This window comes from Anopheles moucheti, chromosome 2 (genome assembly GCF_943734755.1).
Source record: "Anopheles moucheti chromosome 2, idAnoMoucSN_F20_07, whole genome shotgun sequence".
Classification (NCBI taxonomy): domain Eukaryota; kingdom Metazoa; phylum Arthropoda; class Insecta; order Diptera; family Culicidae; genus Anopheles; species Anopheles moucheti.
The window spans coordinates 12,454,679-12,481,909 of record NC_069140.1 but is presented as its reverse complement, the minus strand read 5'-3'; the positions used below and the strand labels follow the sequence as shown (position 1 = coordinate 12,481,909).

At 43.7% G+C, this 27,231-nt stretch overlaps 1 protein-coding gene across 1 annotated transcript in view; it reads right to left on the bottom strand.

The window, feature by feature from the left end:
• Positions 1–19,768, bottom strand: part of LOC128299102 (uncharacterized) — an 84,601-nt gene extending 64,833 nt beyond the window's left edge. The window contains exons 1-2 of the mRNA XM_053034964.1: positions 19,716–19,768; positions 18,644–18,741 (exon numbers count right to left, since the gene is read on the bottom strand). Coding sequence (XP_052890924.1) covers positions 18,644–18,741; positions 19,716–19,768 — 151 coding nt within the window. The remainder of the gene's footprint in view (positions 1–18,643; positions 18,742–19,715) is intronic.
• Positions 19,769–27,231: the final 7,463 nt, after the last annotated feature.

Genomic DNA, 27,231 nt, shown 5'->3' with positions numbered 1-27,231 from the left:
GATTTAACCGCCGAAGTCAAGGAAATCTGCTCTTAATCGTATGGTAAGCCCGTCAAAAAAAAAGGTCAAGAAAATTTGTCCAACCGCTCGTTCTGCTCCAATTCTTATCATTGAATCAACATCTATCAAGGGGATAAGACGCACCAACTAATTTGCTAATGAAATGGTTTCGTTTTGCCGACACCAAAACGCCAACCAATATCAAGCGGCCATTACGGTAGGGCCGTTGAGACCATTTAAGCCCTGCCCAAGATCGTTGGGTTCTGGACGGGGGGGTTTGTGCCTTCTTTTCACCAAAAGACCTTCATTCGACGGCTACCGTCCATGTCATGGAGCCGCTCGTTCTTGACAGGCGTTGAGAGAGCGTTGCAATCACGCCAATATCGTCAATCAAGCTCGTGAGAAGCAACATAATCACGATCGCATCTTTCACCGGTCCCGTCTCGGTCTCGATGATGTCATCCAAGTGGAACGCCAGTGGAACTGTACGACCTATGGCTCACCAAACCACCCGACGCTGCACGCTTCCCCGCCAGTTACTTACGATCGAGTCATTTTGCCAGTGTCGCAGGAAATCCCGTGCTGCTGCAGATTTCATACGGACCCCGGCTGGTGGTGTGCAAGGGTGCATCAATAAACCATACTATCGTTACGGTTGTCGAGCGATCTCTAACATCTCCCTGGTTGTGTTTTTTTTTCTACATAAATCGGACACGGACACCCGTCGCTTCATCGCTTTGAGCGCGTTTGCCGTCGTTCGTCTTCTTTTAGCTGACCGTTTGCGGGAACGATCCACGATGTGCACATGCACTCGATTGCGGCCGATTGTGGTTTCGAGTGCTATGAACGGCCGATTGCATTACGCTACGTGACTAACGTGCCTCCGACACATCGACCGTCAACAACATCCAGCGCAAACGCACCGACGGGATGTGTTCTACAGGGTTGTTGCTCACGCCCAGTGCTCGCCGCCATCGACGAAGGTCGAGACATTGGCCATAAATTTGGCAGCAAATGAGAGTAAGACTCGTGCCCGACCCGAAGTGGAAAAGGGAGAAAGGTACTACGAATCAATCAAGGGAAATAAGTGGAATTTTGTTTCCTCTCAGGACCGCGAGAGTAGTTGTGGAATTTCCGCGAAAAGTTGTCCATCGCTATTTAATAACAACGTTTCAACGGCTGCCATAACTGCCAGATGAAGTAATTTAGCGCTGTTCTATGCTGTCCGAGAACAAAAAGAAACCTGATTGAAATTCTTCTTAAAGTTATAAGCTAGCAAAATGCTTACGCTATAAAATTACAAACGATGTTTAAATTCGGTAAAGCTAATAATAAACGATTTTATTTTCAATTAAAGATAACAGCGTTAATTACGATGCAAATAATCATAAAACTGTTATTAATGTATAAATTTTTTTATTAAAAGGCAGTTTCGACTGTAATTCAAATATATTTTTAAAAAATGTGATAGTATAATAAAAAATACTCATTGAAGTCTCTTTTTTCTTCTGGTATTACTCACATATCCTCCCTATTGCATTACCCACTGGAATGTTGCTTATTTGGTACGTGACTGAATTCGTCGTCATTATGTGCCTTGTTTTTTTTTCTTCTCTTGCTCCTTCGCACACTCGCAGTCCCAGTGTTATGTCGCAAACGTGACGAGCATCAAGGGGTCAGTCACAATTGATACTAAACGGCCGTAATAACTGCCGCTCACGAAACTCCGATTCGACTGGACGTCACCAGACAGGGTGGAGGCCACCGTCAGCCACATCTCGGGACTTGACATAGATTGCGGACCGGTCAATCGATTGCCGGGTGTGCCGCTCGTTTTGCGAGAATGTGTGCGAGAACAGTCTTCCCAGAAACCTTACGAGCTCAAAATAATCGATGTTTTATGATCGGTTGTTATGGTTGTTTAATTTAATAAAACCACAGCTCCGAGCGTCTTGCCCGAGGGGCGAGTCCATCTCTGTTGCCCGATCGTCCGATAATTGAGTCTTACTATGATGCAGCGTGCTAGGAACCGGAACCACACACGATGGAAGCCACGCGTGAGAGGGAGTGATTTTTATTATGTTATTTTGGGGGGGAGGCAGGTCAAAATTGGTCCACAAGAAATGGAATGATCTTTGTGTTGGGTGTATTATTGTTGATTTTCTTGTGCCGGAACACGCTCCATTAACGTCGGTTCGCGGTGGTCTAAAATGGCACTGGTTGTGTTTTGGCTTCGGCACAGTCACAGCCATGGTCACGAAATGGTACGATACTAAAAATTTAATTATTTTCCTCGCCCCGTGTGACCTTTGGTTGGCATTCGCTAGACAACGGAGCTAACTCCATTTCAAACAGAACCTGCTTCCTGGCTACCACTACCAGCCGTAAACAATGTGGGTTAAGCTTTAAACCTCAATCCTTCACGGATTTGGTTGGTTTTTGGAGGAATTGAAGATTTATATTTGTGCTTACCGTATTTTGTTCAATAGTTGGCCCTTTCGGTCCCTTATATTTATACTATATGCCTTCTTCACAGCCAAATAAGCTGATCACGATATTTTTTTTATTTTTTATTTAAAGAATAGCAAAATATTTACGTTGCCCATTTCCTTTTTTTAATCGAAAAAAACACCACGAAATAACAGTCCAGCAAATAATGAAAATAAAACTTCATCACCAGGAACGGGAAAACATAGCCATTACGGTGTATTATAATGTCCTCGTTCCGGTGCGGTACAAATTATTAATCCGCTTGGAAAACATATCATGCCTTAATCCTTTGCGCACCGGTGCACCTCCATGTGGACGAAGGCTTAGCGAAAAGTACCCTCATAAACAGTATTCAATTCGACCAACCGCTTCTTAAAGGCGTCTGAATTACGACACGGTTTCGTACACATGTGGCCGTACATGGAACAAACGATGCTAACGGTTTTGGAAAGCTATTAAATGTACGTTATTAATGTTGGTTGTGTCCTACTTTTTTTTCAATAAGTAAAATTGTTACCACACTCATCCCAAAAGTGGTTGAATTGGTGTGCCTTTTTGGGTACGAGTGGATAAAGGAAAGCTCGAACTAATAGAGAACATTACTCGAATAAAGTGTTACAATATTAAATGTGTGTAAACCAGGGGTATATCGAAGATACACGTCCTTAATATTTGATCTGAAAAATACGGAAAATGTATTCCATCCTTCCAGAACCGATTTTTCTTCCCCTGGACATGAGCGTCAGCTTCCACGGAAGAGCACGCAAACTTCCCGATCGAAAAACTTTTTAACGAGACATTCAAAAACATACCACCTTGGCACATAGATGCGTATGTAGCACGATGCTATCCAGCGTTTCACAATGGTTCCCTCCCCCCGAGTACAGCTTGACACACAAGTGGCCTACTAAAATATGGTACAGCTTTTATCAGCATAACCACACCATTAGAATGGTACCCTCACATTCTCTCTCTCTCTTCTCTCCCCATTTGCCCCTTTCCAGGCGTCATTGCAGAGTGGCACTTCCCGGTTTTGTGGCAAGTGTTTCCTTTACCGTTTGTGCAAGTGCATCCTCCTGTCAAGAGCAGCCAGCAAGCAACCCGACAGCCGGGACAGTGTTTGAAATGGTAGGAAAAGTTTGGAAAACGGTACGCTCTCGCCACCCGAGCGTACGGCTATACGGGTCCATTTTTTGATCCCCGAGACGCTGGGACCCATGCGGTTAAGTGCTGGCTTATGCTTATGCTGTGCGAGTTTGTTATTTCGAAGAAAACACCAAACACGGAGACTAGCGCGATGCGAGCATATCGCCGCGTTAAGCTTCCCTCACACGGCTCGAAAGTACAAACGAACAAATTAAAGTGTACAAAGCACCGCATCCGCAGCACGTGGTTGGGTGGAGACATTTTGTACGACTCTCAACGACAATTACAGTGCAAAGTTTGGGATACTTCAAATTACCAACCAACCAACGAACGGAACGGAACGGAATACTCTCCCCAACAATCAAAAGCTCAAAGCCAGTTGAAGCTCCGTTTTTTAAGGGGCTTTTATTCTTCCCGACATTTCCATCACGAACTGAAAGGGATTGTTGTTTAAATTCGTGGAATAAAGAAAGTTTCTCGGTGGGAGAAAGCACCCCTAAACAAGCTTGTCAAGCCAATCTCTCTTAAACTTATATGAAGAACAATCAAGTGCTTTAATGAAAAAAACGACTCCCTATTGTAAATATTTCTCAATTTTAATTTGATTCTTGTTGGAAGAAATACAAAAATCTTAATTAAATTACTTTAAAACTAATATCATTTAAAAACGCATCATAATTAGCAAACTATGCACAAACAAAAACTAAACGGAATTAAACTGGGCGAAGTTTTCTCCAACAAACTCATACCCGTTTTCAAACATTGCCAAGATTGAAAGCAAAGGGCCAAGCATGGTCACGAAACTTTCCCGTTTTCAATTACCAGCCTGGCACGGATACGCTCATCGGTAAAAGATAACCCGATGTGTGTTTTTTTTTGTCTCATCAATAAAAATCATTGCGCAGGGAATGTTTTAGAAAGTGGTCCGACAAGAAGCGTGGTTTTTCATATTTTACCAAAGCAGCGCTTAAAAAAAAAATCCCGTAACCGGTTCGCACACCATTCTGTACGCTTCCCGATTCCCGGGTGAAAACAGATAAATGAAGCTGGAAACTTTCAACATTTCTACCAACCAATCTAGCTTCGGGGCGAAGATTGTGAGCAAAGTGTTAGAGCCAAGGTATGAAGTTTTGATTTTCTTTTCATACTTATGAAACTTAAGCATTCAGCAAAAAAAAACCCCACGCATTGTTTTCCGGTCCCATCTTCGACAAGTATTCGTGAAACAAAACTACAAAAAAATACAAGTTCTTCCTTCTCCCGGTGGAGACGTAAACTTTAATAGAAGCTGCATATTTTGATAAAACGAAAAAAAAACGTATACCAAGTGCTGCATGATTTTGTAAAGAAAATGATAAAACCATGCACTGCAGAGCAATGGGAATCACAATTTTTACTCTTTCCAACCCGTTGCAGTTGGCTCGCTCGGCTTGCAATTAGACGGCACACCGAACGAAAGTTAAGATATCGGCCAACGCTGGTCCGGTGTCCGACTCCATGCTGTGTCGCTAGTACCAAACAACAACCCGAAGATAATATGTAAGGTGCAAAGCAATAACGGCGAAAAAAACTAATTAAAACTTTCTTAATACCAATAACAGCTCGAGCGTGTGCCATGGCAATGCCGATTAACCGAGTAGCGCTTTGGACCGTTTCGCCGAGGAAGCTTCGGGGGAAAAAATGCCACTTCGCAACTAGGTTATGCTCAGTGACGGTCACTGGATGTACATCTTCAACGCCGGTATCAGTCAAACATTCATTTAAATTCTCCGACGTTGCTTCTGTCTATTTATAGGCGAATTTATAATTATTCCTTACGCAAAAAAAACGACCATTATGCATTGGGAGAATATTTTAACGTCACCAAACGAATCTCCCAAAGCCGATTAACGCCTCCATTTTGGGAACCGTTGGAATTCGCAATGAAAAAAGGATGTCCTCCGTGACTTACTTCTTCCGTTTCCGCACGTCTCCCACGTCTCAGCCGGGGATACAAGGCTTTCCCCAGCACCATAGTCGACCGGAGCGTGTACCAGCTCGGGGGTTATTGATTTTGGAATTAGAAACTTTGGTTTTATCGTAAACAGAAATCCATCGGCAGCACCGACAATCTCCGAAGCCTGCCTGCCGAACAGAGAAGGAATCACAGGGTTTTCCGCTTCATGTCTGTCAACGCTGACAGACGCGCAGACAGGCGAAGACTTTTGCCAAAGTAAATATTGGTTCTTCGACGCCTTTGTCGAAGTGATGCATTGGAGCTTTATAGGTTGTGGTCTGTAAGCCTACGAAAATTCGGGCGAGTAAATTGAATGTGTGAAGGTGATACTTACAACTCGCCAGTCTCATACTATCGTGATAAAAATACTGCTATCATTGGATCCTTGTGATACCTTCAGAAAACTGGCAGAATCACAAAAAACCCCTGAAGAGAATTTCATGCTCGTGTTCGATAATCTATTCACGATAAATTTCTTTCGACACCATTAGGCACCAAAAAAGGGTTACTCTTACTGTTTGAGCGTTGAACCACATTAACCTTGCGCTTTCATTCTGCCAAGCAACACGCTCGATCGTTAACCATTCAACGTAAACTAATTATCCACGACCTATTATACTTGGTTCCAGCCAATATCCAACGCATTTTCCTTCTGGAACACTGTACCGATTCACCCCCAAAACGGAGTTTGTATTCCAAATGATTTCGTCCAACAACTTCTGAACGCAGAATGACCGCTAATGAAAACGAACCCGGGTGGGACTAGCTAAAGCCCTATCATCTTCATCATCTAGTTTCTTATCCCAGCAGACCCGGAACGAAACCGTATGGTTTCGAAGGTGGTAGATCGGAAACGACAAGACGGCGAACAAAGACATCCCGAAACTTTCGCAATAAATGTCCGATCGTTTCTTCTACACACCGGACACAATCGTACCAGGGGCAAGAGAAAGGTCGGCCCGAAGTCAAAGGTAAAACTTTTCTCATCATACCAATTCATCGGTATGGCACACCGTGGGGCAAGAATTTCGGCACCCGTTTTCGCGCTCTGTTTGCATCACATTGTATGCGATCGGTAACGTGCTACCCTTCGTTTTCATTTGCTTTGGTGACAGCTCGAGAAAAAGGGGAAAAAGCGAGAATATCGATTCGGAAAAGTATGAATTTTGAGGTTAAGCAACTGCAGCACTGCCCTTTGTCAACGTACAGCAACTTGAGCTGAACCGTACTTGGCGTTTCATCTGCGGATTACTGTGCCAGATTATTTTTTCGGGGAGCCGGTATGCAACCTACCCCGTACAAGGCACTGACAGCTACAGTGCACTGTAATTGTGTAAGTGTCACTTACGAGGGAGGCAACAGTGCTCCATGTCACACATTTGTGCTGATCCGTTTCTGAACGTGAAATAACTTCCACCGGACACATGGACACTTTCATTCACTGTGCAGTTGAATTGTAAAATGGTGGTGCTACTGCAGAACAGCTTGACACAGTACGCGAAAACGGCAAAATTGAACTTTTACAGTGACATACATTATTTTGGCATCACTGGAATTTTTAAAATTAAACGCAATCGTTTATATAACATAAATGTCACAGTTAAGGATTTCCATTTAATTAAAATCAATTCTTTCTTACAACGATACATTATTTAAGTGCAATTTTTTAAAAAATTTCCTAAGAAAACCGCAAGAGAAAAATGAGCAGTTTGCAATACCAAAAATCTATTATTTAACATGTTAATTTCTTAAGAAATGTAAAATGAAATGCATTCCATCAACCGTTTCACAATTCATTTACTTTGCACAAATATTTAAAATCTTCTAAAAATATCCAACCTTAAGCACGAACTTAATTGAAGTATTTAATATCAAGATACAATCTTACGACATTCCGCCCGAGTTGTGCCAGCAGTTCAAACATTTCTCTTGCTAAACAAATAAACGCTTCAAACATGAAGGAGCTACTGTAGCAACAATGCAATGCAAACATTGGGCATTTTCCCACCAACTATTGCTCACCCATTTGCACGAATTATTTCAGTTCTGCTTCCCAGAGAGGGAAGACAACGACGGCTGCGATTGCTCGTGCATCGCGGCGCCCCTCGGCTCTATCCAAACAGCACCACCGCCCCCCCCCGGCCCATTACCAGCTCCCGGTCGGTAAAATGGCGGAATAAATGTCAGCAAAATTTACAGCCTGCTCGCCCTCCATTTTCAACAAGTTTGCGAATCTCGTCTCCATTCTTGTGTCTGCGGCGTGCGGTCGTTATCTTTCGTTGCCCAGTGGCATATTTCAGCGTTTTCGCTGTGCGCATGAAATGGGACGAGCGTAAGAGGAATGCCTTCCTTCGCATCTGATATTATTTGCTGCTATTGCGGGCCGTTCCCCCAAACCGAGCTAGGTCAATGCTCACATCAGCCAGCGGTCAGGAAGAGGTTGTCAGCAAACGAAGCGAAGGATATCCTTTCCCCGGTTCCCCCCCGGGTAAGAGAACACCGTGCCGCAGTTTCACTGTCCACTTTGGAAAGGCTGAGCACCCCGGAGTTTGTGTGTTTGATTCGTTTTGCCACTGTTTCCAGTTTTCTTCCACTCGCTTGTTCGAATGAAACAGACATCCTTAAAAGCGCATTACGGGTGCCAAAGGTAGCACCGAGGCGGGTTGGTTTTGCTGCGAGACTAAAATAGAAGCGAAAACTTTCCAGCTCACGGTTACGGAAAAGCTTCTTACTTAATTTGATCACATTTTGCCGTGGTTGGCCACTCTCTCTCTGGTCGGTAGTGTCGTTTCATTATTTCACACGTTTCACACACCCGGGCAAGAATCGTACCGGACCGGTGCAGTGGAATGTGTAAAATTCTAATCGTCCACCGTTGGCGCGCTGATTTTTTTTCAAGCGGTACAGCTTTTCTGGTTGAGCTAGATTGTGAATTCGGTCATTTCTTGAAGGTTATCACAGTCAGCTGCTAGCGTCTCTTATTTAGTTTTGCCGCCCATAAAATCCTTATAAAAATTAGATATGCATTTTAAACAAAATGATATTTGAAGTTGATGGCAGTGCATTCAACTCCCCGCAAGGAAAAACCCAGCCCATGCGCAATTTTCATCTCCCTGCGTAATAAAAACTGAAGCACCAACGGCACCAGTTTTTGCACGCAAATCAATTCCACGCGAAAAATGCCACTAAAGGATACCACCATTTTCATTAAATTACAGACACCATGATTAACGCACAATGCACCACTTTTACTGCATTACCCGGTGCCGTAGTTGTTGGGTGAATTGTTTCAAAGTTTGTTTTTCACGCAGCTGCAGCGGCACGAGCGCCCCACAAGGCTAACGCCAAATGCGTGTTTTTTTTTGTTTTGCTCCAATGTGCACACAAACAAAACCAATTACTGCACGCGGGCGGAATGGATGGAGGTAGTTTGGCCGGGTGGTTTGAGTTTCGTCGCCAAAGTCAGGCGTGTCAGCTCGCTTTTTCATTGTTCCGACGCGATTATTGTGCAATTTTAATTTATAGCTTAGCGCGTGAAAACGGGGCGCATAAGGGGTTTTTTGTATTAATTTGAGTGTGTGTGTGTGTTGCTGTTTTAAAATGAGTTGGGGAACAATGTTTTGTTCACAAACACCTTAACAGGGACTGCGGGGAGGAAATTACATTTAATTTGGTTTCGTTTAACACAGCGCAATTGAAACCATGCTGGACGAAATGTTGACCTTGCTGATTTCGTTTTAATATTTTGAATGAAAATAGGATGTAGAATTGTATTTTATAAACTAATATTATTCCATAATATTATATAGCATCATTAAAGCTTTCAATTATTAATAATACCATCTTTTGGGTTCAATGTTAAGCATTAAATAAACATTTTTTGGGTCGGAACATAAAATTTAAATATCATTTTAGTGAGCGTTCTAACATCATCAAATTTAGAGGGTCTTCTGTTTATGTTTAAGTCAAATATTAAAAAAAACAATATCCAACTGTTACATTCCAAGTTGCTCTCCCAAAATGCCCCAGACACTACAAACGTTCTCTGGCTGAAAACGTCACAAAACATCGTTACCACGTTTGACAGTAATCAAGCACAACAACAAAACCCCATCCCGGCATCAATGCCGTATGCAAATTCGTGGCCTTCAAACATCCTTTCCCCCCTCTCTCTCTCTCTCTCTCTCTCTCTCTCTATCTCTCATTCTCTCGCTCTATCACGCGTTCTCGCAGTCTGGTTCACGAAACGGACACATTTATTTATTCGAATTTATTATCAAATTATCGCACACTTTTGCTGATGGAATTTATTGAATTAAGGCGAATCATAATGGCAACGGGACTGGGCCCGAACCGAAGAACTCATAATGCCCTGCTGCTGGCGTTGGCCATTTTGCCGCCATGCAAGGGAACCATTTTTCTAACGGGAGCTACAGCAATTCGTAGCGTCGAGATGGGAAGAAAGAAACCATGGTTACCTTTTTCGCTTACACAAGCAATGCCAAAAATCGAGGTGGAAACACTGATTTTTCCACTCTACCCATAAGTTCCTCCTCCCAGACGTAAGACCTTGCGCCGACCTGTGGAAGCCAACGTAGCGTTGGTTGAAGGAATGTTCAATTTAAAATTTATGAAATCCCCATTGCCAGGGTATCCTTTATTTTGACTGTTTTTTTCCTTCCTTCCTTTTTTTTCAAACAGTCTTGTACTCGCCCACATAAAGCGGGCCCACGAACAAAGCCAAATGCACTTGGGCCGCTGGTGGCCACCAATGGAGCAATTTATGCAACTGGCGAATCGCTACCATCAGCGTTTAAGCGTTTAAATCGTACGGTGGCACGTGTCGGAAATGGCTCCCGGGAGGATATTTCCCGTTCCGCAGGAACCACGATCGCTAAACAAACGAACGACTGCGTACGGTAGGGGGAAGAAATCAAACAGGAGGCGACGTTTCTGAATGCTGAATGTTTGATAAGTTTAATGATACAGTTCACATCCATAACGTGCCGTCGGAAGACGTGCGCCTGACAGCGAAATGGACTTTACATGAAAACGGTACTTAAAGTAATTGGGCACCCGCGATAAGGTTGTCAATTGTCAGGAAAAACGTTTGCGAATCCGTGCCAGATAACGATATCCAACGCGTCACTTGCGTTACAATATCCTTTGGACGATGGTTGGGCTAACGGGCACAAGAACGTGCTTATGAATCGAAATGACTTTTGCAACAAGAAGTTGACGGTATGATAATGGGCGGCAATAATACAATATAACATTATTTTTGATCCCGGAAAAATTGAGATGAGTGGTTTTGTTAGATGGCCGCTTCATGACATTCGGACATCGAAGTGAAGAGAGAAAAAACCCCCCTTCAAAGAGTTCTTAAACGATTAACTTAAACAATATATATTCTCATAAAAAAATATTATTTACGTCCATAACTGCTTATCCTTATACTCCTTAAGGTTATCCCCTTTTTCCACATCATGCTTTTCTTCTTGATACAATCGAAACCACCAACATAGAAAGAAAAATAACGCGAATTTATCAAAATACGGTTCGCATCGTTATCCGAACAGTTTTTCCATGCGATTAATTTTTCCAACCAATGGAACGTTTTATTTGAGGAATCCTTTCGCACGAGCATCCAAAACCGACTCGTTTATTGACTCGAGATGAGTTCGATTTATAAATCGGAAGTTTGCCTTTGCCTGTCTGCTTGAGATTCGCTCCGGCGGACACAAAGCAGGAAAGCAGCACAGAAAAATAAAAGGAAAAGGAAAAGAATTCACATACTCGGAAAAAAAATCCCCCCCTCGATTCGTTCCAATCAATCGAATATGCTAATGTTCCACTGTGACTGCCAACTCTTGGCTGCCCGCGTTGATACCCACTCGAACTGGGTCGGGCTTTCTTTCCTACGCCTAATACTACGCTCCTTCCGCAAATGTAAATCATTCAGTGGCATTTAACCGTTGACGAAAGTCATTTTTCTTTCCAGACTGAATGAAGTAATCAAGCCAAAGGATCAAACGTCGAACGGATGAATGGTTCCACGGGCATCATCTACCTTTTGCCTGGTTGTGCCAGGAACCCTCATCATATGCCATTCCCACCCTATTCGGTCGGAACTAAGCTACTCGTCGCGACCCTCCACTTTCATACGGCCTTAGTAAAAGTTCCAATTGAACGAACGACTTCACACCAAAGCGAACGTGCCAAAAGCATTCCTTGGAGGCATTCCGTGTTTTTTTTTTTATTACCATTCTTTTCACTCCACTTCGGCGTTCTTGTCTAACCCCGTCCAAAGTGTCCTGCCCGTGTCACCGAGGAAATGGATTGAAAATTAATTTCAACAATAGGCACTCTCACTCTCCCTCTTTGCACCGAGCCCATTCGTTCACACAGTGGCACGTTCGTGAGGCGGTGGTATTAAATCGATCGATGCCGAATGTGAATTGTCACCGGTTTAATCAATGCAAATATGTATCGAACTGTAGATCAAACCGTTCGGAGTCAGATGCTTTATTATGCGGTAATGTATTCCGGCGCTTGACTTCAACAAGCTTAAAATATTCCGTTTGGACATCACCATTCATGAATTTCAATAGGAAAGTTGCATATTTAGTTATAATTAATTGAACCCACAGAACCATAATAGCGATTGAAGTGTTGCGTGTACAAACGGGAAGGTTTAATGTTCGTTTATCGAGTGTGTAAGCATGGTTGAAATAACAATAAACCTATCAAGTCAGCACATAAATTACTGGTGATGTTACGGTTTTAGTGGGCCCACATGATTTAACAGATTCCTGGGCAAGTAATAATATTTCCAAATAATATAAGGTGAAATGCTATATCGATCATTTAAAGTTACAATACTGATTTTCATTTTACAAAATAAAGATCACTAAATTGAGTATATCAAAACTTTTTGCAAAATTGAGGAATCTTGCAAATCACCTTCGAGAGTAATATACCCAGAAAGAGTTAAGGAAAAACCTTAGCCGTGGAGTGTGCAGCTAGAGTTGGGACAATGATGTGACATTTTTATTATAAAATAAATAAGACTCGACAGACTTCAGAACGTTCTCAGAACGACACCGGTAGACCTTGTCCGTAACTTCGTTTTGGGCTGTACTCGCGCTTAAAGAACAGGTGTTAGATTCATACTGAGGATAGGTTTAAATGAAGTAATTCAAAGAATCCTAAATTGCTTAAGGCACTGTACGGTTATTAGTATTATTATTATCACATGCATTGAAATAAATTAAACTGCATTTTCGACTGTTTGTACTACCTCTTTGCTGATAGAGCCAAAACAGAGTGAGAGAGTTTTAAGAACAATACAACTAAATTGCTATAACAGGTGCACAAATGATAGATAAGCTCTATGTTATTTTGAGTATCTATAAATTACATTATTTCATTATAGGCAGATAAATCGATTTACTCAACTAAAATTCCAGATAAAGTTGATTTGATTTTCTAATTTTATTCCTTGCCATAATCTATCTTAATGCAATAGAAAAAGAAGTGTATATCTTATATAGTTTCAAATAAATAATGGCATGTTCACACGACTAGTTCATTTTCAGTCCAGAAATGTTTGTACTTTGTAAAGCTCTTCCACCCAACCCAATTCCCATGCTCAGTACGGTATGATAAAAGTTTTCATGTCCTATCATTGCGCGGTGCTCTAATCGTAAACCAAACACGGCTACACCAACAGCAGCTATAAGACATTGCTCTATTTTTTCCACCCCATAACTCAGCCCGAAAATACCAAAACTGGTCGATTTTTAACAACCCTACCGGTATTCCATTTTTCGACTCCACCATGACCTCGAAAAACTTCCGCACAAGTCGTACCGGTGCTGTACGGATAAAAATAGTCGGCTCATCGATCGTGCTGGCTGCATTTTGCAGCACGCCTATCGAGGTCGTCCCCGTAACTGGGAGGGTGCGTAGGGGAGGAAATCGGAAGCCCAAGGGAGTTTATGCTGTTTTTATGTACACTTGAAAGATTAAATAAAAACATCCGTTTTCTAACGACCTGACCCGGATTGCGATAGGCCAAGGGCTTGCGGGGGGCGCAGGACGTGCGCTCGTCTGCTCGGCAAAGGATTTAGTGAAGACACACTTCCGTGCGATACCGGCCTCTATCCAGCTGCCCGGCGGCTGGATGGTGCTGTTTTTGAATGCAACTCGAAACTACGAATCGATCCGAGTACACCGAGCGACCGTTGGCTTTGGCAGCAAGCCAACATTTTCCATCGAGTACGAAGTCTGATCACATCAAGTGATCATTTATTTACATCCGGAAAGATTCTCCCACGGTCGCAAACGGTAAGCGATACCGTTCCCACATCGGATTCCGTTACAACGTATCGCTACGTGTTGTCCTGTGTGGTTCCGATGCGCTCTATAATTTACACCTTGCGCATAAGGACTCTATACAAGCTCGGGCGCATCGGGCGAGAATCAAGCATCCGCACAAGTGCTCAAACCGCAAAAACGGTGTCCAGGGAACGGAATGTCGGTGTCTTCGACAGATCGCTCGTAGCTAATTAGTCGTAAACCAATTAAAACTAATTAGTACAGCAAGCGCCCGAGCGTGGGTGGTCCCACTTGAGATTCCACTTCGGTTCCATTTCGAGTCCGGGGACCCTTTTTCTTCATCCCTTTGGGTTTTGTGGTTTGTGTTTTGTTTTTTCGTTGCTTCATGCACTGAACGCCTGAACCTGTCAAACCGTTCCATCCATCCATCCATCGGTTCACTTCAATTTTGGCACGTCTCACGCCGAGCGAAAAAAAAAAACGGAAAACCCCTTTCGCGCAATGGTGGCCAAACTTCGGTCATTTCGAACCACCGTCAGCTGGTTGAAAATGAGATTTTTAACACACACACACACCCATCCGCAACGTCTTGCCACTACTGTGCCCAGTGCTCCAAGTGTTACGAGTACTTTAACGCCCTTGCTACACACCTTTGCAGGCTTCAGGGCGAGAAAACGGAGAAAACCCTTTCGGGGCGACCATCTGTCTGATGGTCCTGGGCAAGAAACTACGACGACAACAGTGATTAGCACTGGGATCTGAGGCACTTATCCCACGCGCTCCCAAAGGTGCACCCGTAATGGCTAATGCTTCTTTGTGAAGCACAAAAGCTCAACCGGAATGGCTTCAGCTGCAGCCGGCAAGAAGGTCCCGGAGGGTCGCGCCTAACACAGCTCGCAACACAGTTGCCAATCATTTGCGGCAGAATGGGGCGTGCTGAAAGCGTCCTAGCTTAGGTACCTTAATAGCCGGGAGCATTTTCTTGGTTTCCCATTATTAATTGTTTTAATCGTGATGCTACCTCCGATGGCAAGCGTGTGATCATGCTGCTTTTAAGTGTACACGGTCCAGTAAAGAGACTTTTTTTTGTATCCTATTTTCAGCTTGTCCCAAGAGAGCTGTTTCTTTCACACTAGTCTCGTAAAGGTTAACTGTAGGAAACTTCTCGTCATTTATTCTCGGGGTTCAGCTTACACTTTTTCTTACTATTTTCGTTATTCGCCCTACTTATCCAACATGATACCGTATTCAGTCTAATGAGTGTTTCTTGTTGTGGGATGCTTGATAAAATATTGATACCTGCTCCGAAAACGTATCTCCGGGGAGCAAAGGCATATTAAATTCTCAAGTAATACCACACCAACGACATCGATCGTTCTTTTATCACCCACGTCCCCTTAGATCCTGGTTTTGTGAAGATTTTCCTCAAGAGAAACACAAAAAGAAAGAAAACACAATCTACCCCACCTGGATGCCGATGAGTTCTTTCATCCGCTAGCATTAGATGCATAGAACACGGCAGAGGGCCATCTCTCGTTAACTACTTTCACCGTACGATGTATCAAATATTTTACTGTCGGTTTAACACTTGAACCTACTGCACTGGTTTCGTGCATTGGCATCGGTTCAAATTCTGCCGCCTCGGTGAACCGGGTACGGCCCGGGTATCGATGGCGTAAAGCCATCATCAAGGATTATCCGGTACTAGCAGACCGGAAAATTGGAAATGATCGGGTGCCAGTAACCGACCAACATCCAATCGGGAGGGGCAGAAAGAAAGCAAAACGAACTGGCGAAAGGATACGCCTAGCGACAGCAAAAGAACAAATCTCATCTTGCCGACATTGAACAGTTCGATTGGGAGGATATGTTACACTCGATATGGGAACACCGTACGAGCACACGTATATCGAGTGGTTCCTTTCACCTTCTCTGCAGGGTACAGGGTTTCTTATCACGGTGCCGCTCTATTCGCATTCATTCTGATCGTTCACTGCTTCGCTAGTCGTCGGAAACATGAATAGGCGTAATTTGAATAAATGGAAAATCTGTTTTCACCCACAATTCAATTGAGCGACTGCCAGATCCTCTCTACCACGGATCCGCACGTCCGCCATCCACATGCACTAAATCACCGCCTATCTTCCCGTATGCTTCATACCGTTCCGTGTACGTGTTTATGTCGATAGAATGCAAAACTAGGCCGTTAGGGAGGTGGACCGTTCTAGAATGGCCCAAGAGTGGCTATGAACGGAGGTAGAATGAAAAACATGAGACAAGAATTACGATTCCTCACACAAACTAGGACAGACCTGATGATAAAAAAAACAACATCCTCGGGCGGATGAGCAAAACTAGATAGCCCATTTTCCGTTCTTCCCCTTATGCATTGTTCCCCCATCCTCTGACAGTATGGAAGATACGTTGTTGGAGAAGGCATGACAAAAAAACACACACACTCAAGCCAGATCAGGGGGAGACTAGTGACTAGGAACAAATGGAAATTGTGTTACGTCCTCACCCGTGCTCCATAGTGATGCTGGTCCACCCCAATGTTGACTCGTCAGAACGAAGGAAATTATTTCCCCTGCCCCTACCCAACCACAAACACCGAGGTTCGGAAAATCAACATAATATTGTGCGGACCGAGTTTTTCCTTGGCGCTTTCGCTGTGGGACCGGAAGATCCGGGGCAAAAGCCGTCACTCCGGCCTCCGTTGGTAGTTTGAGTGCGGAAAAGTCATTATTGTCGTGTCAATATTAGCAGTGCTTTAACTAATTTGTTGCTCGGCGCATGGTACGTGCATGAAGCAATCGGACTATATATTCGGCCAGGCACAGTCCGAATGATGGCTATTCCTTTCCGTAACGACAGATTGATCATGTAACATTATCGTTTGGACATTGCTCATCGATCGAGTAGGCTCTGGAAATTTTGTTTTTTTCTTAATTCTTTTCGAATGGAGAATCAAATCATATGAGAATTATACCACACACACATCAAGTAGGCATTGCTGGTTCAATAGCGAACACGTTTACGTCTACATGTGACTCTTTACAAATGGGTCTTGGTAGAAGCCTCAAAGTCATAAAACTTCTGAGCGATGTAATTTCAGAACATTAAACATTTAAGTGCGGTAACTTAAACTTATAATATTTTAGCAATTATTTTTAATGAATTATAAACATTAATTGGTGGTAATTACAATGGCGAATGAATATGCCATTAATTATATTTTTTCAGAGGAATCATGCACCACAATAAATCGTAGATCATCCGGGGGATATCCGTACTGAGAATTATTCGAACAGACTCTTTAACAAGAAATCTTTCACACAACATGTGTATCAAAATGTACATTCAGTAGTAATATCTCTGTAGTTTTACTTTGCACCTAAACAATCTGCCCGGAATAGCGTTTTGAAGCAAAAAAAAGGTATAGAAATACTTTTACAGAATAAATATTCTAGGAATGAAAATGCAGCGAACCGTCTAACATTCCCATGCTAAGCTATTTCCTTGGAATTTTCAACTCCAGATGGAATGGACGGCTTTCTTTGAAGGTGTGGAAAAGGAGTAAACACAATGTTTTCCCTCTCGGTGGCAGAAATAATAAGAAACAATATCTTGGTTTGGTATATAACAATCAGACCTTCTTCTATATTGACCAATACTTAGAATGTACATTCATAGTAAAATTTATTCCCATTGCATTTTAAAGATAGTTTTCAACCTCTAAACAAAGCCAAAGCTTAATGTGTGTATTGTTGAAACATCCCAGCACATGAGCAGCTGATGTCCAACAGGTTTCAGCGTTCCTGAGCATGATGTAAAATCCATTCATTTTCATTCGTTCGTCCGCCGTGGCCATACCATACGGAACACTTGTTGGATTCTCACCACCATTCGAAACACTAGCATCGTTTCCAATGTCGGTCCCGGTGCGCGTTCGAAAGATGCATCATTAATTTTAATGCTGCGTGCTCGTTCGCATCGCACATTGCGACAGCTGCGTTGTCGCTTTTCGTTCCGAAGCGGATCGCACCCGAAATGTACAACTGCCGATTGGATTGGCTGCTGAGTCCACAAACAATCCACTGTGCTACTCGCTTATCGACAACTGTTCCAATATATATATATTTAAATCAACCCTTTTGGTGGAACAAAAATCCTTGGAACAGCTAACGCATATGGTAAGGCTTTACCGACACCAACTCCAATTCCAACTTCTTACAATTTTCGTACAAATTGTTTAACCCGTGCTACACCACACGGATGGAATTTTGGAAATGTTTGCAAATTATATCCTTATCAGTTAACGTTCAGAAGGAGTTGAGCATGAAAAATACCTTGCGCGCGTGACCCAACCATGTTTGACTCCCACACCCACACCGAACATTCCTTAGCAAAACGAAAATTGAAGTGAAAGGAGCAATAAAAATCGAGCTACTCTGCTAGCACGGCAGCGACAGTAGCCAGATCCTATTGCAGTAGTCAGAACTACAGTTGCCCACGGGGAACTCTTTCAATCATCCCGAACGGGGCTATTAATGCCCAGCAGATAATGGTCATAGATAATGCTCTTATGCGAAGGACGTGAGTACGCGCACCGTCAAAGATCGAGAATTGAGAAAAAGGTCAAACACTGACGACACCGAAATGGATACTAACGGGTTTCAAGTTGGAAGTATTTCTCGCACCAAACCGGATGGGTTGAACGTCCCGGTTCGGTAGGCTGGCTGGGTTGGGGCACTCCTCCCAGGGTACACCTTCGGCTCGCAGTTACTGCCAGCGACCCATCCGTCCGCTCATACGCCGCGATGCGGGGGGTGCGTTTCCGTTTGGTTTATTTCTTACACACTTCACCGAAAATAACTAATGCCGCACGCTCCAAAAAGAAATACCAATTTACCATTTCCCTCTAGACGGCCTAGTAAACTAAAAAGCACACTCACACAACCACCGAGCACATATTCATAAATATACACCAATCACGAACCGGCAGGTTCAAACAATCGATCACACGGGCTGTGTGTTTTTTTTTTTTTTTTTTTTGTTAACAATGGCCTCCACCGCGAGGGTTGGGAATCTGGTACCGAGCGGGATGTGGCGCACGGACAAATCTAGCTTACTCTTTACCACTTTTTACCACTTTTCACCACATTTCACCGCCCATGTTATGCTGCTCTGGTGCCTTCTTCCGATTGTTGTCTACCACTTGGACGTCTGAAGGACACGGGCGTCTCGATGGCCACACGGTTGACATTTTCCGGCCGTTTTCACTACACTTTTGCACGGCGCACGTTATTTTTACTCACGCATCTGTATTTTTTGTACCAAAAAGGGGAAAATAAAAATAAATCTGAAAAACTGCCTTCTGCAAATTCTGCACACACTGGAACTAGAATGCTCGCACCATGAACCATAAGCTCTGAGGTTAGCAAAACATCAAATAACATTGAGAAGCAATCGCTCGTACACAATTTACATGCACCAAATAAAAACTCACACTGGTAACGAAAAACCCCGTTCATAAAATTAAATGAAACAAATATCTAACCATAGGACAGTCCGAAACACGGAAAAATTCTTACTGAACCTTGACAATAAGACAATTTCCATCCAGCAGCACACATACTTTAACCCTACCATAAGGGAATAATCCCACCTAAAACGAGGACGATGTCGTGCGCCTAATGCGGCTACGATTCTTTACCCTTTTTTATTATCCTTCTGCACCTACGGCCTTGGGTCTTCAGGGTCCTTCAGGGTCTCACACTGATTATCTCCCAGCATGGCTATTTTGCTGCCATTCAAATGTACGCGTCTTGCTTCGCATTTAAAAGGGAAGAGTTTAATGTCGCCATTTGGCGCGTTTATCGCAGCACAGATTCTTCACCAGCTCCGACAAACTGTTACCCTTCTGGCGTGACACATTGACAAACACCTTGCCACATCGTGTGCTTGTTGTGTGTGGTTTATGCACATGACCATACCCGTAATTTACATCCTCTATTTCGGCCGTGGCTTCACATTCACCTAACTTTGTCACCATTCAAACACCAACGCGCACACACACACAGGCGCTCTTGTACATACACGGTACAGAGATCGAATGAGATATGTGAAACTGGCAACACGGACTTGGCTGGTAGTGCACAAAAGCTTCACCATTGATAACTGACAGCTAGAGCGATAATCACCATACAATTGGTACGGGAGCTACGGTAAAAACCCGTCCACGATCGGCGCGTCAATCGGCGAGACTGAGAGCACTCACGGCAGGCTGCGTCCAACTCGTTCGGATGGGAAAACTCGGGGTGAGAAATTACGCGCCCGGTGGAAAAGCAACGGATAGCGCAGTCACACAAAACGCGAACGCTCGCTAGCAGCGAACGAGACGACGCTGTGCCGACTAAGGGGATGAACTGCCCCGATCGGGAGAATGAGCTACCACTACAGTCACTCACTCTCACCCGGAACAAACAGCTGTGCGCGTGACAGGGGTGCGAGTGGAAGCTAAGGCGACAAAGGTATATGAGCTCGAATTGTTTCGCTCCGCATCATATCAACTGCTCGAAATGCAAAACACCCTGCTCGGTGGATCAAAACAGAGATCACACTGCGTAGATTAAGTACTCTCTCAGCAGCAGCCCCGTAGGTCCCCAGCATGGTACGGAGACGCTCACAATAGCATCCCCGCTCTGAAAAGCGGCGTCTACTCTCACCGACTTCCGACCGCTTGATGGTGAGCTCCCACTGAGTTACCGCTTCGTGCACGAACGAACTTTACGCTCGTGTGCAGCCTCCGCCGCATGCAGCCTCCGCTCCGCTCGAACCAGCACAGAACCGAAACAGTCAAGTGTATGTTGCGTGAGGCACCAGCCGCCTCCTTCGGGTATGAATGGGGTTTTCCTTCGCCCAGGACCGGGATTTTCTTTCCACACCGGGGTCGAGAGCAAAGCCCGGGACTCGGGAATTGGCTAGAAAATCGAAGCGCGCATAGTTTACACACTGCACGGCGAGCTTCGGCTGTGCTGCTGAACATGGTTACCACCGGTGCAAGCCGAAAGCTGCAATAGACATTTTGCTCAACGGAAGAGAAATTTTGCCTGGCCTAATTAGCAAACAGGTTAGCTCTGAATTGCAAGCATTAAAAGCAGTATTTTTTATAACCCATACTACGGTCGATTCTGCTGATAACCTCAACTGTTTACCTTCAAGTTCCGTAACAAATAGCACTACGAAAGCACTACCGAACATATCGTAATTCCGAAGGGCAACGCAATCAACACACTATGGCGAAGAAACCACCAGTAGCACGGTAAGCTTTTGAGTCAACACAATGTGCCAAACTCGTACCAACGCTTAACGATTTTCGCAAATGTATCAAAAACAATCAAGCAATAATTGGGTTACTTCCGTTCGGTGCACGAGCACAAAACACCTCTAGTGTGTGTGTTGCGTCCACCATCACCCTACCAGGGAAAGATCGACGCCAGGTTTCGAGGTGGCGAGTACGGGTAAGTGTTCATTAGTAGCAGCCCGTCAGTAAGGAAATTCGATTGTTCGATACACATCACGCCATGTCACGTAGCATGCACCTTTTAGCCTTTCCACGCTGATGCCCAGCGTTCGACTTACTAATGAATTCCTCCCCGGTGTGGATACGAGGGCTTTACCACCCTTTGCGCGATCCACCATCACTCCTTAAACATGTGCTAATTTGGTTTCTTGTCAGCACTTTGAGCGTCAGTGATCTGCTGCCGGAATCGAACGGGGAACAAAAAAACAAGTGGAAAGTTGTTTCGCATGCTATTTTGCTAACTCTTTTGGTCGCACGAGAAGGGCAACAGGAACACTCCTCCCACACGAGATGTAACTATTTTACCGATCCGTGACTTTGAATATACCAAAGTTCCTTTATTTTTTGCTTTTCTTATCAGCTTCTCCAAACACAGTGCCACTAATTCATTGCACCAAAAATGCACGGATTCTGAAAGCTGCTTCCACTGCTACTCCTACTGATGCCAGATAAATTGTCAGAACTTCCGATGCAACACACAGCAGCTCATGCATGCCGTAATGAAGCTGTCGCGTGACTACATCACCCGGGACCGTTTATGTTATGTACTTTCTGCAAATGTGGAACTGATAACTTTTTCCTGCCAAGCACTGTCACCAGCATTGCCTGGTGGTTTCCAGCAAGCACCAGCATGTCCCAAAAATTACCACCCAACAAACCCCGAACAGACTGACAGCAGCTGCGTTCGGTGAAAGTTAAATACTTCTAATTAATTACAATACTCGCATCGTAGCTCACGATACGATTTCCATCCACCGCGAGTGCATTCCGTTCCATTCCAAGCAGAGTAGCGCTATCGCACGTGCACAGGGTACGGGAAAATCCGGTCCTACGGATGCAGTGGGTTAGTCCGGAACGGAGAAGGTATTAGGTTAGGATCGTGGGAAGAAAAAAACACTTCTCCACCCAGTGTGACCCTCCTCTCCCCGGAACTGGTACCGCAAGTTGAAGTTTGTCGAATCCACCTCTGGGAACCACTAACTCGCACCGCTGGCAGGAGGTTTGCTGTGATAAAACTTTTACTACCGCCCTTATTTTACCTTCCCAGTGGCACAAACTAATGCCGCAGCCCCCGGTATTATGCGTGATGCGTTGGTTCAAGCCGTTTGCTACCCCGTACCTGGTAACCCCTGTTTTTTTTTTTTTTGTGGGGGAGGGGATCCCCTGCGATCCCGAAAAGGGTGGACTTTGGGGATGGTAGAACGCGCACAGAATGTGTTCGTTAAGTACTGCTTCAAAGTCCGACCCGGATGCTGGTAGAAAAACCCAGTGGCATGAATAAAACACGTCCCGTACAAATGCAATCAAATCAAAGAAAGTGACACCGTGCATACGTATTGCAGATGATTCACGGAACATACGTAGGAGCGATACTGATGATGCTCGTGATGGCAAGTGTAGTAAGGGATGGAAAAAAAACCGCGCTATTCGGACTGGAAAAACTGAGTCAAAGTTATTCACATCTCACCAAGCTGCTGCTGATAACTACGCTAGGAAACATCACAAACAGAGCGTGTGCACAAATTACTGAGAAAGAGATAATTTAATTAAACCTTATATAGTCAATCACTGCCACTATCAAACCCGGATTTCTCAAATTATAGATGAACAACTTTTTCTTCATGTTTAATCTTGATTCAATCTGATATCCTCACAACTTAATCAGACCTCTAATATCCCACGAGTAGATAAAGAGATAACAAAACTTCTGGATATGACATTCATGAGCTGCACCTTCCTTCAACGGACATTGGAAAGCAACTATCCACGAATATCCTCATCAAAGGGATGTTCACTACATAAGCATGATTCATTCCCACAGAAAAACGAGGAAAAGCAACCAAACGATTCTCCGGCATGCACTGTAAATGAATACACACACTAACCCTCCGTGCATTTGGAAGAATCAGGTGAAGGCAGCCTCGCGCACAGGACATCAAGACTTGTCGGGATGTTGATGACGAGCCGAGCGGGCCCTGGCATTGCTCAACGGCCGGCGGCAACGACCGTACCGCTCAAAGTACCCTGGCACAAGTAAATCCAACCGACCGGCCAGCCAACGTTGGTGGGCGTCGATTTGCCCACCCGAATGTAAGTAACGAAACTAGCTTTCGCGAAAGGGAGAATCCGGCGGGCAAACAAACGGCCCCCCCATTCTCAAGGTCTCCGTGCTTCGGCCACGGGTTTCGGGGGCCACGGATCTACGGCGCACAGTATCCTGTGCAACAGCACAAATGCCCACACGCTCGTGCGATGGCTAATACCACCAGCCGCTGGAGAAGGACACAAAGCCGCATGATTTCAAGCGTGCTGCATTAAAGCGCAGCTATTCGCTCTCAAGGATTTTTTCACATTTCCACACAATTCACTCCCCGTAGCCGAAGAAGGAAGGATGATATGTGTGTTTTTTTTGTTTTGCTTTTATGTCCACAAGAGTTTTCTATTCCTGCGGCAGTGGCTCTTAAAGACATGCACATAACGTCACCATTCCCGCGTTCTATATTTTCCTTCCCACGTTCTCTCTCTCTCGCTTACTCAGCGTTCAAGATGCTGCTAGATGATATCATCCGGAAAATTGGACTTTTCTCGCACCATCTTCAGTCAACGTCAACCTTCGCACCTCTCCCAGCGTCAATATGTTGTCGAGGGGGACAACAAAGTCGTTCCTAGCAACAAACAAGAATACAAAAAGAATGACAGCAACAACTAGCAGCCGACGATTGACTTGACGGGACGGAAAAACGACAGACCGCTTTTGCATCGCTTTGGCATACGTTCGCTGCGATGTTTATGTACGCAAAGCGGTGCAGGTGCGTTCGTTGCTTATCAGCTATCATGCTCTGCTTAACGTCCGGTAGGAAAAAACCATCACATTTTCTTTTTATACAAATGAACAATGCAAGATATGCTGCATGTGAGCTTTTCACATTTGGTGATGTGTAAATTCAGGATGTTGCATGTTTAGGGGCAAAAAGTGTCTTGTTGAGCAGACGAATACAAGCATTAAACGTTATTTTATTTAGTATACATCTGGTGTTGTGATACATTAGTTACATCTTTTTGTCTGATGATTGTGATTTTATTCTGTAATTTAAGAGCAACAATTTTATTATTAACTCAATACAGGGTTTAATAACTACTTAAGTAATTTTAGTTAATCTTTCACACATCTCTCTATAATGTATTTTATGTAGCTGAATATTCCAACTTTAGAAACTCTTTCTTTTTCATGCTTTTTTGCATAAACTCTCAATTTTTTGACAGGCAGTGGCTCTTTTCATTTAGACCTTATTCAATGACATCGGTTTCTAAATAAATGTGTCAGTATTACTAGCCATACGGTCAAGGTCTCCTTGTTCATGTTTAAACCTCGCCTATTCACGGCCCACTCTGATCACCACTTATTGCCAAACACTTCCGGTAGGTTTTACATTACCAATACACATTTTCGATCGAATCCTCTTGCGTTGGCCAACACTTACCCAGTGGTCCAATTAACGCACCTAATTTTCCACCAGAAATGAGCCGCGAATAATTGGCCGCGTTTTAACTGCCCCAGGTGTAAACACCGCTTTTCCCCCTCACGGCCATTTTTTTTTTACCTTCGCTCCGCACCGCATCTGTTGTGATTTTTTCTTCCTTATTTTGCAATTATTTATTTACACGCGAGCGTTCCGCTATTTAGCCATCCGGTCCAGTTTTCCGCAAAACGACAGCGCGGTGTCCACACTTAGCTAATAAACAAATTCGTCTCTTCCAGCATGAGCCGGAGGATGGTGGTTGGTTTTTTTTTTACATTTTTGGGATTCTTCTTCATTTTCCGGACACTCGGGAGAAGCTTATTTTTTTGTGTCAATTTTGTGTCAACACTACACGGTCGTCGGGCTCGGTGCCCATTTTCTGCGTCACAGTTGTGTGCGGATTTTAATGAAGTCGTTCGGGTGAAAGCTCACCTCATCGTGATAACGATGCTGTCGTGGGGATTTTTTCGCCCATTTGGGTGAGGGTGTACTCTTGTGAATTTTCAACGCATTTTCTGTTTAGCAGATTTTCCGAGAACAGCATTATTTCAACCACATAGTTTTCGGAAAATCTCTGATAAACGAAATGAGCATTTTAGACGACGCACTCGTATTAAGAAAATCAGTGTTTCGGAAAAACAAAATTAATTTGTGTTGACATATTTACACAACGCTTACATCCGTTTTGGGACTTTTTTCAGAGTTTTCTTTAGTTTTGCAGAGATTTTCTTGTTGTTTGTTTTATAATGCATTCAACTTTGCCGCCTGGTATTTATCAGTTCAACTAGCAATTTGAAGGGTGATTCAAGGACGGTTCAGATTTGTTTCCATCGAGCTTACCCATCGATGCTCGTATCTGTTTTTTATCCCTGCTGTTCCCATTCCCAGGCCTATCGCTTTCCAATTTGAATTTCGATTCCATTTCGGAAGCGAACCACTTTTTAATCCTTGTATGAGGCCCAGCCTGTCCGCATTCGGCGCTCTGAGGTATGCACAGCAAAACAAAAAAAAGGTTACAGAGTAACCCAGTGTGATTATGTTTCCGGTATATTCCGGTTGTTTATTTAAAACCATCCGTCAACACGACATTGTAACGGGGATGCATTTATTCATTTCCTCCTCTTTTTTGTGTTATTTCCAAGCACAATTCGCTCGCCCCGACCTTCTGCCGTGTGCTGCGAGACCCAGAAAATAAAGGCATCAAGAGCTGTTTTTTCGAATCGAATCGAGCTCCAAAGGGAGCACATCCAGCACAACCACCGGTTTTGGATTGTTTATTCAACTGACGGCTCAATGGGTACTATCGATGGCGAAAGTCATTGATCGTGCACGCGATTGCATTTCCAGTACTCGACCGGCGTTGTTCAAATGCATCCGTACGGAATAACGAGAGGGTTGGTAGCTGGCGCACTATATAACAGATAAATTGACCATTATGCGCCTCGCCTGCTTGACAGAAGGACTTTTCATCGATGCTTTTCATACGGGAAACACATCAAATTAAGGTCACAAAACCGTGCCACAAAAAATACCCTCTCGGTCCGTTGTTCAACGCTGCATGCATCGTACTGCACGGTAAATGGACACGGAGTACTTCATTATTTAATTGAAACGGAAAGAAATTAAATGTGTTTCGTAAATATAAACAAGGGCTGTTCGGCCAACGCTGATGCAGTGCTTGAATTTCAATCATTAAAACAATACATTTCGCAGTGGTTGAAGGTAAATAGACAAACCGTTGGGCAAACAATCGCACCAAAATGTAGGGTAGTTAGACGATAGCAAAGATTTCATGGAATGCAAATAATTGTTTAATGTACTTCAACTGTTCATTCGATATTTTCCATTATTCGTTCCACATGCCACATTTCGCAGTGAAATAATTTTTCATTACAATTTAAGATATTGCAAAGGATTGAAAGGCGCTTTAGTTATGTTTTATTTTACATTTCAACAATTCTAAATAACTTCTAGGCATTTGATAGACCCTAAAATAATCAGTATTCTGAGAAACAAAAAACCCTGTTAATAAGTCTATATTATATTGAGATAGTTTTATACAATCAATCGTAAATATCGGCCAGGTCATATTGCTTATAATTAAAGATAACTAAATCTATTGTGCAATTCACATTCGTTTGAACACATTCGTT